The following is a 14315-nucleotide window of genomic DNA, read 5'->3' as shown; positions in this document are numbered from 1 at the left end:
ACAAGGAACCTGATTTTTCTTTAATTCATTGATGGGATGTGGGCATCATTGGCTCAGTCAGAATTTATTGCCCATCCTGTTGCCCTTGAGAAGGTGCTGGTAAGTCACACCTTCTTGAATACAACTGAATGGCTTGCTAGGCCATTTCAGAGAGCAGTTAACCACATTGCTGTGGGTCTGGAGTCACATGTAGGCCAGACCAGGTAAGGATGGCAGATTCCTACCCTAAAAGCGATTCGTGAACCAAATGAGTTTTTACAACAATCCATTAGTTTTGTGTCACCATTACTGAGACTAGCTTTTTAATTGCTAATGGAATTTAAATTCCCCAGCTACTGTGGAGGATTTGAACTTCTGTATCTGGATCATTGGCCTAGATTACTAGTCCAGTAAAATAGCCACTTTGCTACCATATGCCAAAGCAATCATGAAGTCAATGTGCTGGGGCATAGAATGCCAGTGGAGCTTGGAGAAGATAGGGGTGATGGAAGAGACAGGACTTGGTGCTAATGAGGACTCATACTGCAATCTTTTGAATAGTTGCATTTTGTACAGAGTGGAAGCAAGGAGGCCAGCTAGAAATACATTAGAGATGATGAACAAATAGGGTTTCAGCAGTAGTGGGGAACAGTAGATGGTGTTGAAAGTAAGCAATCTTGATGACAGAGGAAGCTTAGCTTGTATTTGAGCAAGACGTCAAGGTTCCACATCAGCTTACTGTTGGAAAAGCAGGTAAAGAGTACAACAATAAACTTGTGAGTAATGGAGGAGGCAGGGAGGTAGAGCTGGGTGTTCTCTTAATAATGTTACCAAAGATTAGCATGGAAATGAGGAAGAGGGAGGGACCAAGGATGGACCCCTATGGAAGTGATTGTGAAGAGAAGCTACTGGAAATATTGTGATAGTATTGATGCAACAGGTATTGGTCGAATCAGGTTATACCATGGAAGCAGAGGACAGGCGTTGGAGAAGAATGGAATGATCGATGATATTGAAGATAACTGAAAGGTCAAGGAGTATAGAGAAAAAACAGCAAGCTACAATTACAATTGAACAGCTTATCATTGAACATTTCTTTCTCAATGCTGTGGGCAAGGTGGGAGCTGAATTGAAGGGTCTTGAATAAGGACTGTTGGGAAAAGTGAGGGTACAGTTCTCGGGCAACACATTCCAGAACTTTGGGAAAGAATAGAGAAACCATAGGTTTTTTGATGGGAGGGGATGATAATAGAAATTCTGAAAAGAGGTAGGATCACAGCTAGAGAACAAAATCATACCAGTAAGCATGGGGCTGAGGAGAGCAGGGGATGTGGGAGGGGAATTTAGTGGTCAAGAGCTCATGTGAACGGAGAGTCAAAGGAGCAGGTGGTGGGCCTGGTGATTAATATAAGTGTGCTACAAGCTGGTGGAGAGATGAAGGAGAAACTAAAGTGTATTTGAAGGAGACAGGTCAGAAAAACTGTCCTCCAGTTAAATTTTAATGCTGTCACACACAAATGAGACAGTGGCTTTGCATATTGATACTGTTTACTTTGTTACCCTGTGTCCCTTTAATCATCCAACCATATTTACTATCAAATCCACTCTCCGATAGTATTCAGGACTTACACAAGGACAGGCTTCCCAGACATCTTTTGATGTTTTAGTACTTCTGACAGAGCATTTCCAGCTTCCCTCATTCGCTTCACATCCGTAGAGTCAACAACGAAGATAAAACCATGTGCTTCAGGATAATAATTCTTCCAAGTACTTCGGATTTTCTCTCCTCCGCCTAGGTCAAATATCGTCACGTTAAACCGATCTACCATGAGATCAGTCCTGGAAAATCCCCTATTTGGACGAATTAAGTAAGGAGATTCTGGTGGGAAAAAGAGTAATAATGACACAAAATATTCATCTGTTTTGGTGAATTTGGGAATTGAAATACTTTTCCACCTTGTATGTGTCAGGTCTATTATAACAGGGTAAAACGGTTTTTCCATTGCTCCAACAAAGTGCCGTAATCCCAATCACAAGGCAAATGGAGTGCAACTGTTTAAGCTTTTCTTCCTCTTTGTAAGAAAAGCAAACTGTATGGAATACAGGAAATAAGGAGCCTCTTAATTTAATGATTGTAGCACAGGAATGATCATAGCTCAGCTGAAGCCAAACAGTGCATATTACTGTAAGATAGTGGCCTAATGAAAATGAAATGGTATGTAAGAAATTATACAATTCTACATGTTACTGCAAAAAATGAATAAACAATAGTAATCTCATTGAGGGGCTCTAATGATGTGTTAAACTACAACAGCATTTTCGAACTATCCAAACCTGACATGGAATGATAAACTTGAGATCACTCTCATTTATCTGTTTTTCTAAAGGGGAATTCCCTTGGACGGTCTTCCTATCAGCGACTGTAACCTTGGGGAAGATTGGTGGAAACCCTGGTTATACAGTGTATTTGGGATTTCTGCTGATCTCCGATGGAAGTTATGGTGGCCACTTGAGGGAACTCCCAAGTAACTTCCCAGTACAGGAAATTAGGACATGGGAGAACTGCAGAAATCAAGCTATGCAAACATCCTACCATTTAGTTATAGTGAACAGCCAGGCTTCAGTGCTGCCTTGGGAAGGCAGCCATGGGGAGCCTTGGATAAATGCAGGAAGGGGAACTGGTGGGTGCAGTGGTCATTGCCTGACAGTGGTGCAGCCCTCAAGGCAAGAGTGGGCGCAGAAGGGTTGCAGCCCTCACAGAAAGAGTGGGCTTCGTCTCGGTGGTAGACTCTCTGTAAAGGTGGGTGTTGAGGGGGATTAACCCCTGTTCAGAGGGGAGGGGCATGGGGAACATTCCAAAGGCAAGGTTGTCTCTCCAGGGACAGCACACAGGACAGGGAACGACCCGTTGGCATGGGTCTTCTACACCCAGTCTTTATAGATCCCAGCGTTGCACAGCAGGGACTCAGAGGGAGGCAGGGCTAGGTGGCGACTGGGAAAACTGGTGAAGATCGACTAGGGGAGCGTCAGCAGCCAGCCGTGCCAAGAAGGTCCTATCCGCAGCAGAGAGTGTACTGGTCTAGCCTCAGCTACCTCCAAATGTCCAAGTAGCAGTGTAAAGGAAGACTGCAGCTCTCCAGGGAGGCTTTTACTGACTGACTGACATGCTGCAGAATGAGCTGCAACCCATGGGTTTTGGTGGACATCCAATGCTCGTGGGCCTGAAGATCACTGTGGTCTCAACTTTTATGCTTCCAACTCTTTCCAAGGATCCACTGAGGACATGTGTGAGGTTTCACAGACAGCAGCCCACCACTGCATCAAGGAGCTGACCAGTGCCTTGTTCAGAGGGCTGGTTAATTACTGGACCAACTCTGACAGTCAGGCAGAGAGGGCCATCGGCTTTGGGGCCATCACTAGTTTCCCCCAGGTGCAAGGTGTCATCGACTGCACACATGTGGCCATCAAGTCTCCCATAGAGCAGCTAGCGGCCTTCATCAACAGGAAGGGCTTCTAGTTCATCAACATATAACTGGTTTGTGACCACTGAAAACGTTTCCTGCAGGTGTGCGCCTGCTTTCCGGGAAGCAGCCACGACACATACACGCTTTGGCAGTCTCAGGTGCCACAGCTTTTCAAGCCACCGCTCGCCTTCAGGGATGGATTCTCGGGGACAAGGGTTACCCATTGAAGGCATTGCTACTGATGCCTGTGAGGAACACTCGCACTGCAGCAGAGGAGAGGTACAACACCTGCCACAGGTCCACCTGAGTGACCATCGAGCAGGCCATTAAGCTGCTGAAGATGAGATTCCAGTTCCTGGATCGATCCGGTGGAGCCCTGCAGTATGTCCCGGAACATGATTGAATGCCAGTCCTCATCTGGCGAGGAGGATGTGGAGGAGGATGCTCAGCAGGCAGCGCAGGATGATGAAGTCCTTGTACCTGTGGTGAGGGCCATTGAGAGATCTTCAAGGGAAGCTTGGGACAATCTCAACATGCCTGGTTTCTGCCACCATCATGCCCATTTCAAGTGAACTCAATAAAGACTCACCTCACTGTATTCCGCATGTTACCTCTTTCCTATCGCAATCCCACGCATTGTGCCCAGGCTCACCAGGCACATGCACAGAGCTGAAAAGGTGACCATACGCCACCTACCCCTGCACTGGCAGCCCATTAAGGGAGCACACGTGAAGGTGGCAACTGACAAGGCAGCAGGGAAAGCATGAGAGATTCTCAGCAATGAAGGCAATCTTCATTTGTTCATAATAACCAATAACAATACCAAGTTGTACACACACGGGAAACTCCAAGTGCTTCTAGGTGCTCTTCCTCATGTATTTTCATGAGCTTCAATGAAGTACTCCGCCTGCACTCGCATCTGAGGTGGAGGTAGGCTGCTGAATGTGGTACCCCTTGGCCTGGGATGACTTTGGCGGGCTTCCTCTGGCTGCCTGAGGCCTAGTGGGGCCCTGGATAGCTGAGCGGTTCCTGGACAGGTGTTGCAGCTACTGGAACTGGGATCACCAGTGGAGGAGCTGAGGACCCACAGTCCACACTCAGAGTGCCCTGAGGGGAGCCCCAAGATGGGCAGGGCAGCCTCTCCTCCTCCCCTTCAAGGATTACTTGAACCTCCCTACTGGCCATAGAATGATGATGATCTAGAGAAGACTCCAGGTGCTTCGTCCTTGTCCCCCTCTCGCCTTGCCATTGCTGTGTTGAGCTCATGGCCAAGGCAATGATGTGCAGTCTGTGTGCATCTGTGATATCTGGCTCTTCAGGAGGGTTTCCAACTTCTCTATGGAGGAAGTCATGCGCAGCACTCGTGCCATGAATGGACTCTTCCATCATCCGCATATGACCGCGCACCGCCTCTAGCCACTCCACCAGATGTTTCCTTACCTCTCTCTACAACTCCTGCATGTTCTGTGCTGCTGACACGAGAAGTTCATCATGCACCGGGGGCTCAGCATGGGCCAGGCCACCCACAATCTCCTAACTGTCAGTGGCTTTGCCTGTCACGGCCTTTGTCAGATGCCTGGGTGCATGTGTGGTGCTCTCATCCCAGCCCAAGTGCATACATAAGAGTATCTGCGTCGGTGGGGGGGGCGAATGGTGTGACGGTGCACCCCCTGAGGATTCTTCCTCCTTGACCTCAGAGGACGACAGGATTCTAGCGATGCCAGCAGATGATCTTTCCTCTGAGGTGCCATGAATTGCATGAGAAAACACAAACATTTAGGGGTGATGTGGTTCTCTAGAAGGATGGTGGTGGGCACATGAACACAATGCCTCCTCACTGTCCAGGGTGGGCACTCCAGTCTCTCTGTCTGTGATGGAATGGTCGCCCTGGGAGTCCACTAGTTCCAGGGCCTTTACCTCTGCCGGGGTCAGTTCTTGGATGTCCGGGATCCTGCCTCCAGTCTTTGCCCTTTCCCTAGTGTTGTGGGCCGTTTTCTTCTGTGAGCAGAAAAAGGGGACGGTTGGTCTTCCCACTAGGACCAGTTGGACACTTGTTCTGGTGGCAGCTCTTTGGTCCCTGATGCTCCTAAATGCCTCCTCCTCACGTCCACTCTCAAGGGATGTTGGCAGGGGGCAAGGCAAGCTAGGACAGAATGCTGACTATCTTGGAAATGTAGCCATGCATCTGACATGATCTGCTGTTGCCTCAGCCCTTTGCCATCCCCTTTGCATCCACTCCCTGACCATGTCACACTCCCTCCCGCCTGGCCACACGCAAGCTCCAAAGATGGGACAGGTATGAAGGATTCACCTTGGCGGAGCGAAGGAGGTCATTGACCCTCTTGTGGCACTGGACCCAGTTTCGGAGGGTGACCCCATGGGTTCTCACCTCCTCTGCGATCCCATCCAGGTTTGTTCGGTCAGGCGGGAGGGTCTCTTCTGAAGAGGAGTTCTCACCTTTCTCTTACAGCCTGGACGAGAATCCGCAGGGAGGCATCACTGAACCTAGGGGTCATCTGGCGTTTTCCGCCTGACATGGTCCCTCTTGGCTCCTGGTCAGCTCCTAGTCTTATGAGGCCTTGGTCATCAGCACAGCAGCCCCAAATCTCCAGCCAGAGGGTGTCAGCAGCACAGCAGCACAGGGTCTCCAGTCAGCAGTAGAGCAGCACAGCAGCCCCGAATCTCCAGCCAGGGGGTGTCAGCAGCACAGCAGCACAGGGTCTCCAGTCAGTAGCACAGCAGCCCCAAATCTCCAGCCAGGGGGTGTCAGCAGCACAGCAGCACAGGGTCTCCAGTCAGTAGCAGAGCAGCACAAAGGCAAAGCAGCAGCAAACTCACTAAGCAAAGCAGCAGTTCAAGCAGGGCTGGCAACACTTTAAATATGGCGCCAGCACCTGCGTTCATCTTAGCTGACAATTCCATTGGCATCTCATTGCCCGCCCCCATCCTTCAATGGGATGGACCCTGGGCCTCCTGCATTCAAATGGGCCGGCTGTTGCATGATCACGGTTGGGTTGGCCAGCCGCACCCATGATATGCGACGACACCACCCTCACCTGCTGCCACCATCAGGACCCGCGATGGGCTGATAAAATTCAGCCCATGGTGTGCTAGTGGTGGAAGGAGTCAATGTTTAAGCTGGTGGATGGGGTGCCAGTCAAGCCCAGGATGGTGTTAGCCTTCTTCAGTGTTGTTGGAACTGCACTCATCCAGGCAAGTGTTCCATCACACTCCTGACTTGTGCTTTGTACATCCTGGACAGGCTTTCGGGAGTCAGCAGTTGAGTCACTTACCACAGAATAATCGGCTCTGACCTGCTCTTGTAACTACAGTACTTATGTGGCTTGTCCAGTTAAACTTCTGATCAGTGGTAACCCCCTGGATGTTGATGGTAGGGAATTTGACAATGGTAATGCCATCAAATATCAGGGGGAGGTGGTTAGACTATCTCTTGTTAGTTGCCACTTATAAGCCCAAGCTTGAATGTGGTCAGCTTCTTGCTGCATGCGGGCACAGACTGCTTCATTACCTGAGGAGTTGTGAAAGAAACTGCACATTAGCGAACATCCCCACTTCTGACCTTATGATGGAGGGAAGGTCATTGAAGAACCTGCTGAAGATGGTTGGGCCTAGGACACTACCCATGTTTGGACCAAGACTATTATTAGGTTTTGAGCCAAGTGGTCTTGGCAGAACCTAAACTGAGCATCAACAAGCAGGTCATTGGTGACTAATTGATAGCACTGTCGACAACATCTTCCATGACATTGTTGGTTATTGAGAGTAGACTGATGGCACAGTTACAGCCAGATTAGATTTGTCCTGCTTTTTGTGGACAGGACATACCTGAGCAATTTTCTACTTAGTGGATTGCAGCTGTACTGGAACAGATTGGCTGCAGGTGCAAATTGTTCTGGAACTCAAGTCTTTAGTGTTAATTGTATATTAATTTAGTGTTTAATTATTTTCAGGTGATGTGCCTTGAACTGGGGATTCACCTGTGTTCATAAATATAGGAGCAGGCCGAAACTGTGGTTGTTCGGTTGGAGGTGCAGAATATGTAATGCGTGCCTCTGTAAATGAAGGCTTAAAGGTGTGTAAAGACTAGGCTCCAGTTCTACCATTTAGCATCCCAGTTGGGATGTTGTCAAGGCCCAAGCCTTTGCTGTACCCAGTGCAATCAGCCATTTTTTTATATCACGGGGTGTGAATTGAACTAGCTGAAGACTGCCTTCGGTGATGGTGGGGATCTCAGTATCAGGCCAAGATGGAAAAATCACTTGGCACTTATGGCTGAAGTTTGGTTGCAAACACTTCAGACTTGACCTTTGCACTCACATGCTCGGTTCTGCCATCATTGAGGATGGCGATGTTCATGGAGCATCCTCCTTCCATATGTTGCTTAATCATCCACCGTAATTTACTATTCACCATTGCACCAGTTTGCTCCCTGAACTCAAGAGATACGTTGGATCCTGAACAAATACTCAACAGGAAGTCTTCCCTGGCAGAGAATCCCATATCATAGCCCTCTTCTCCAGGAGTTTCATACATCCATTTGTCACGCCAACGTTCTTTGTTGAATGATAATTTTCTTTAATCCACTGACTGGAGTCCTGAATTTATATGTTTTAAAGAAATTTTAAAAGGAACAGAGTAAAGATGACTTTACTAGCAGCATAGGGTGGCGCAGTGGTTAGCACCGCAGCCTCACAGCTCCAGGGACCCGGGTTCGATTCCGGGTACTGCCTGTGTGGAGTTTGCAAGTTCTCCCTGTGTCTGCGTGGGTTTTCTCCGGGTGCTCCGGTTTCCTCCCACAAGCCAAAAGACTTGCAGGTTGATAGGTAAATTGGCCATTATAAATTGTCACTAGTATAGGTAGGTGGTAGGGAAATATAGGGATAGGTGGGGATGTTTGTTGGGAATATGGGATTAGTGTAGGATTAGTATAAAATGGGTGGTTGATGTTCGGCACAGAGTCGGTGGGCCGAAGGGCCTGTTTCAGTGCTGTATCTCTAATCTAAAATCTAATCTAACCTTATTTGCAATACTGTATCCTACATTGCAAGGCCTGTGAGGTGGAGACGAAATGTCTGCTCATCCCAGGAAGAACCAAGACTCAGGAAGTTTAAGGGAATTGCCTGTTCTTTTTCGGAAGAATACACTGTTAACTACCATGCTTGAATCACTGGGTGACTGTCATGTGACAAACCTTCCCCCACCCTTATCAGTGATTTTAAGCTGGTGTTTCTCTGCAGCAGGTTGAGAAGCATCTGGATTCTGACACGTGCAGACCCAAGTGGGGGTCCCTCGCTCACTCTCTCCATTCCAGCTTGCGAGCTTCGAACCCTGCCTGCTGACTGACCACCTCTGCAGACTCTGGCTACAATCAGAAACCCCTTTGGAGGAAATCATCCACAATGTTGTCTCCAAGAGACCCACTGAATCGTCATCTATCTCTTCAAACTAAAAGCCTCAGGACCACCGAATTCAGCTAGAAGCCAGCCAAATCACCAAATCTACAGACTCTAACTCAACCAATCTATCCTTCCCCACTTTGTAACCTATTTGTGTGTGTGTGAACCTCTAGTATATGTGTGTGTAATGTGTGTGTGAAAGTTGGGGCATGGTTTATTATTTTACTTAGTTCAGTTTAAGTACAATAAAGTTAATCTCTTTCTTTGTTAAGCTTAAGAAAACCTGTCCGATTGGCTCTTGTTACGATCATAGCAAGTAAATAATCAAACACCTACTGAATTGACCAGTATATCCACTTTAAGAAAAATTAAACCTTTAAAAAATTAAAATTTGTGGTCAAACAAGGAGAGGAAAAAGAGGGAAGCCCTTTGACCCCTCCTCACCTAACCGTAACACATTACTACATTTAATGGTTAACATTCATCTTTCCTGTAATTTAAAATGTAAGTCTCTAGATTCTTATTCTTGAGGAGCTTATTCATTCAATGCAAGCATGGGTAGCTCCTAATTTCCTTATAATTCTGCCTTATAGTTGTCAAATAATCCTCCCTGCCTTCCCATGAATCAAGGTTTCTGGTAGTGACATTCTATCTCTCAAAAGTGACATAAAAAAAAATTGTTTCTCTATTTCTGATCAGGTCTTAGGGTAGAAGTTCCTTTACCTTTCTGTATTCCTTTCAATATTGTAGTTTTGCCTGCATGGCTTAGTCCTAGGATCAGCAAAGTGACATTCCTGAAGGAGAGATGGAAAAGTAAATAGATAATCTGTAACCAATAGATTATTGAAATTGGGCCAAAAATCAGTGCCAGATAATAAAAATAATGGGCTGTATTTTATCCAGCCCTTGGAGCCAGGCTGAGAGTTGGGGGGGCAGACAAAATGGTGTTGGGTAGCGTTGGGCGGCATGCCCGACATTGTCCTGCCCCTATGCCACTTTGCCCGCGGCAGGCACCATGGCAGATGGGAAGTCCACTGGTAGGCCAATTAAGCCACTTAAGTGGACCATTAAGGGCCACCTCCCCAGGCATTTAGCCAATGTCAGAGGGGCCTGCCACTGCATGGAGACACTGCTAGGTAAAATCTGGCGGCCTCCTAGCGAGCTTGGGGTGGGGGGGGATGGGGGCGGACCCCTCCTACCCGGCCACTCTGTAGCCCACGGAGGGCTCCCCCAGCGGCAAGGACACTCCCCTGAAAGACATCCCTGCCCTCAGGAATGAGCCCCCCCCCCACCCCACTCCCCTCACCAAGGCCTGCCTGAGTGGCCCGAGTGAGACCTACCCCACTTACCTGTCTTTTAGGGTTTCCTGGGCTCTGGGCCTCCTGCAGTCCAAACAGTGGTCACTGCTCTCGGTGGTGCTGCTGAGCTGCCGGCCCTCTGATTGGCTGGCAGCTCTTGGGGGGGGGAGGATTTTGTCCCCTAAAGGGGCAGCATCCCTGACAGAGGGCAGTTAATTGCCTGCCCACCGTCGAATTTGGCCATGGTTCTGATTAGAGGGCTGATACGGGGCCGCTCCCCCTCGCCTTCTGGCCCATCACCTGGACCCCGATTGCCGAAATAAAATCCAGCCCAAAGTCTATAATAATGGTTCTGTACCCGAGTTCCTGGAATGATCGACCTCTGTGCCTATTCAAGGCTGACATTTATCCCAAAATTAGACTTTCCTGCTCGAGAGTATTTTCCCTCCAACAAAGGCACATCCTCTCAATTGTAGTTATAACTGCTTAATTGCACATCCCTTGATTCTGTGGCCTGTGTCCAAACTTCTGCTGATGCCCATTCTGCCAGGAGAAGCACAATAGCACCTTGCACCATTAAGTTTTTCCTCCACTTTCCAGGACCAAGTGCACTGAGAGAGGATTAAGCCTGTGCCTTCTCATTTTATGGTGCTCTCCATTGGAGCACCAACATGCAGTGTCACTGTAATACTGCCACTCTGCTCCTTAATCTGATATTAATGAACATAAGGTTCAAATCAGTTTCCTGTGAAAGAATTGTACAAGCACTGCTTAAAATTATATAATCCATCTTTTTGACACAGAGTTTAATTTGACTAACCTTGATTTATGCTCAAATCCCCATGCACTGCTGTTTCTGGCTCTTACTTTGCACAGTGCCAGAGCTCAGGCAGCATAGGATGGAGGTTTCTAGGGTGCTAGCAAACAACAAACATCAATTTTGATGGGAAAAATTAAAAAAAAAAGGTATAGCAAGGAATGCTGTCCCCCACCCGCTGCTCTCTGCACACCCCGTCTTCCACCCACCCCTGATCAACTTCATCTACCTCCATGTAGCAAAAAAGGAATTCAATTTGCTCATTTTCTGCCATAGGGTTCATCACAAAATGATTACAAAATTGAATTGTGTATTTGAGCATACTTAAGGGTAAGGTATTGACACTAAGGAATGGAAGACTTTCCAATTTGTTTTCCCACCCAGAGTCATGACCAAGCCACAGCTATAGCACAGACCCATTACAGAAGAAAATTAATTCCCCACTAGCATATTGAGAACTCCCAGGTCAGGTGTAGTTCTGAGCATTATACCACCCCCATGGTAGCTTAGTCCCAATCTCAGGATGGACCATTTCACTATATTTGAAAGTCAGTTTCTGGATCAAACTACCCTGAAAATCTGCATGCAAAGACAACATGTTGGGCTTCGTGGCTCAGTGAGCTGTGGAAGATGCTACTGAACAAAATGTAAAATGATGCTTCATTGTTCCTTCCTCTGAGTATAAACATGGCAACACTTTTCATAAGATATTTTCCTTTAAATCAACAAGGCAGAAACAAACTCACCTTATTGGCTCCTGAACTTTCTGAGCCCAGATACAGCAGTTTGTAATTAAACTGAACATGATGTGGAAATCAATGCGAGATGATGCCTAGCCAGAGCATGTAGACTGGCAAACTGTCTGACTGACAGCCTCACATCCACTAGATTAAGGGATAAAGACAAAAAACGCCAGATCAGGATAATGAGCAGAATTAAGATTCGAGCAGCACATCAGTTAAGGGCATTATCTCCCCAACTATTGTCGAAGTATTTTTTTTCTTACCCAGTTATTTTGTCTCTGGTCTCCTTGTGCCAAACATTAATTCTGATAGATATTGAGATGCTATCCTGCTCCCAGATCCCTGGCAATGGCATTCCTGGGTAGGCTACTGGGAAATGTGCAGGTACAATCCATTTATCAGTGATTGTCCTTCCAATCTGTCTGCTCCATATGAAAGATGCTGGCCTCAATTCAGTGTCTCTTAGAACAGTGCATCTCAGATTGATAATACATCCTCTGGAAAATGTTGCTTTTAAACTCCCATGGCACAGCATGCTGGGAACTCCAGTGAAATTGTGCCGCTATGCCAGCCCCTATTAAGTACCAGAGAAACTTTTCAGGACATAATTCTGAAGTAGATCATCCCTTAAAGATTTCAGCCCTCGTGTCCCTCAATGTGTCCAGACGCCATTATGCACCAAATGAAAAAATTCCGGTCAGTGAATTATAAGGCAGTAAAAAAATCAAAGTAAATGGAATAGAAAGCTTTCTCCACTCCTTCTGTAACAGTCATTAGGTACCAGGGAAGGCAAGGCATAAGAAGTTAAGGTATGTTAAAAGCCTTTAGATACAGAGTAAACGTTCTATTTCTCTGCCAATAATGTACCTCAATTCCCAATCTCAGAAAAGACTCTTCGCTGCATCAGCGTACGGGTATTCTATGAACTCTCTGAAACCAATAGAAAACTGTGCTCCAATCAATGTATTTCTTCACACAGTAAGAGTTAAAAATTAGAAGTTACTTATCGATTAGTCGAATGGTCCCTTACTATTTAAGTCAGCTTTTGGGTTTGACGAGTGCTGTTGATAGCAAAATATTGCCCCTCGCTAAGGATGTTTAGTCAGTTTCCCCAACCCCTTAAAGATAAATAATGGAGTGGGGGAATCTCTTACTGTGACAAACGGAAAGTTTAGTTATATTTTCTTTTCTTTTTGCTCAGTGTTCTTGAAGAGTATTGGTACAGCCCACAAACTGGGTTGCCTAAAAAAAGGGGAAATTAAAGCAGCACTGGCACCCAGAAAAGGCAATTCTAATAGGCTTTATGATTGATGAATGAATGGAAATGAATGAGAGAAATACATGTTTTTTCTTTCTGTATCTTATATTTCTCTCAAACCTTTTAATGAAATGTGCAGTTTTTTTTCAAATCACATTTCATTCCCCTGGGTGTGGAGATGTCATGCAGGCCCCCACCTGCCAAGAATAGGGCACAGATATTTCGCCACATGGACATTAAATTTTAAAACTGTTGCTGGGAAGAAAAGAAGGCCTATTACAAGGGGTTGCCAAGCCCCTGACTGGAAAGACATTTGCATAGTAACAGTCAGTGCTTGGAAAGGACTAAGGGGCCACTCCCTGCTCCAATTTAATCCACAATGGACTTTTGATTACCAGACATTGAAGGTAGCCGAATACACAAACAGACGTGGTCAGACCAGTTTAGTCACATGACTAACTGGCTGTTGGAGTTTTTTGAATTTGAACTTGCCACAGAGAACTTTTAACTCAGAAAGCTGTTTGTTCTTGGACTGAAAAGACCTCTCTTCTGTCTGCTCCCATCTCTTTCTCACGGAACTGAAGACCCATACATGAACTCCATGAGAGAAAAGTCTCCTACAGTGAACAAGGTTTAAGAAGAATACTGGGTCCCAACTAAATGCAAGACTACCGACAAAAGGATTACAGTGAGCTCGAAGCACAGTAACAGGAACCTCTTCTGATATTGCCTCAAACCTCTCTATTTTTTCTTCTGCTCTTTTCTGTCTCTATTTGCATATGTGTATCGCATGTGCATGCTAGCATGAACACACGTGTATCTGTAGACATTAACCGAATTAGAGTTTAAGTTTTAATATATTTCATTTTTCTTCTTTAAACCTAAGGAAGCCTGTTTGTGTTAATTTCTTTGCCATAATTGGAAAGCGGTGAACAAGGATTCACCAAGGGGGAGCTCAAAACATGGTGTGTTTATAAATTAAACCCTGTTAAAATAAGACCAGGTGAAAACAGTAAAAGACCCCTAGACACCTTTCTCACCTGGTCGTAAACAGACCGTCCAGGAGCAAACAACCTTCTAAGTTTTACAACTCTGTAGCAAGTTCAAATTCAAAAAACTCCAACAGCTAGTTAATTATGTGACTAAACTGGTCTGACCAGGTCTGCTGTGTATTGGGGAAGCAGGGACAGCTTCCTTTGTTCCAACACTGTCTGCTAGTATGCAAAAAAGTTACTTCTGGTGAGGGACCTGGCAATTCCTTGTGATAGGCTCTCTTTTCTTCCCAGCAACAATTTTAAGTTTTAATGTTCCTGTGGTGAAATATGTGTCTCATTCTTGG

General features: G+C 46.3%; 1 protein-coding gene across 1 annotated transcript in view; it reads right to left on the bottom strand.

Annotated features, from left to right (window-relative positions):
* LOC137377924 (ADP-ribosylation factor-like protein 13B) overlaps positions 1-11780 on the bottom strand; it is a 37955-nt gene extending 26175 nt beyond the window's left edge. Inside the window, exons 1-3 of the mRNA XM_068047996.1 lie at positions 11722-11780; positions 9584-9654; positions 1609-1858 (exon numbers count right to left, since the gene is read on the bottom strand). Coding sequence (XP_067904097.1) covers positions 1609-1858; positions 9584-9654; positions 11722-11780 — 380 coding nt within the window. The remainder of the gene's footprint in view (positions 1-1608; positions 1859-9583; positions 9655-11721) is intronic.
* Positions 11781-14315: the final 2535 nt, after the last annotated feature.

The sequence above is a fragment of the Heterodontus francisci genome, chromosome 15 (genome assembly GCF_036365525.1).
Source record: "Heterodontus francisci isolate sHetFra1 chromosome 15, sHetFra1.hap1, whole genome shotgun sequence".
Classification (NCBI taxonomy): Eukaryota; Metazoa; Chordata; class Chondrichthyes; order Heterodontiformes; family Heterodontidae; genus Heterodontus; species Heterodontus francisci.
Note: the sequence above shows the minus strand (reverse complement) of the source record. Positions and strands in the feature narration are given on the sequence as shown.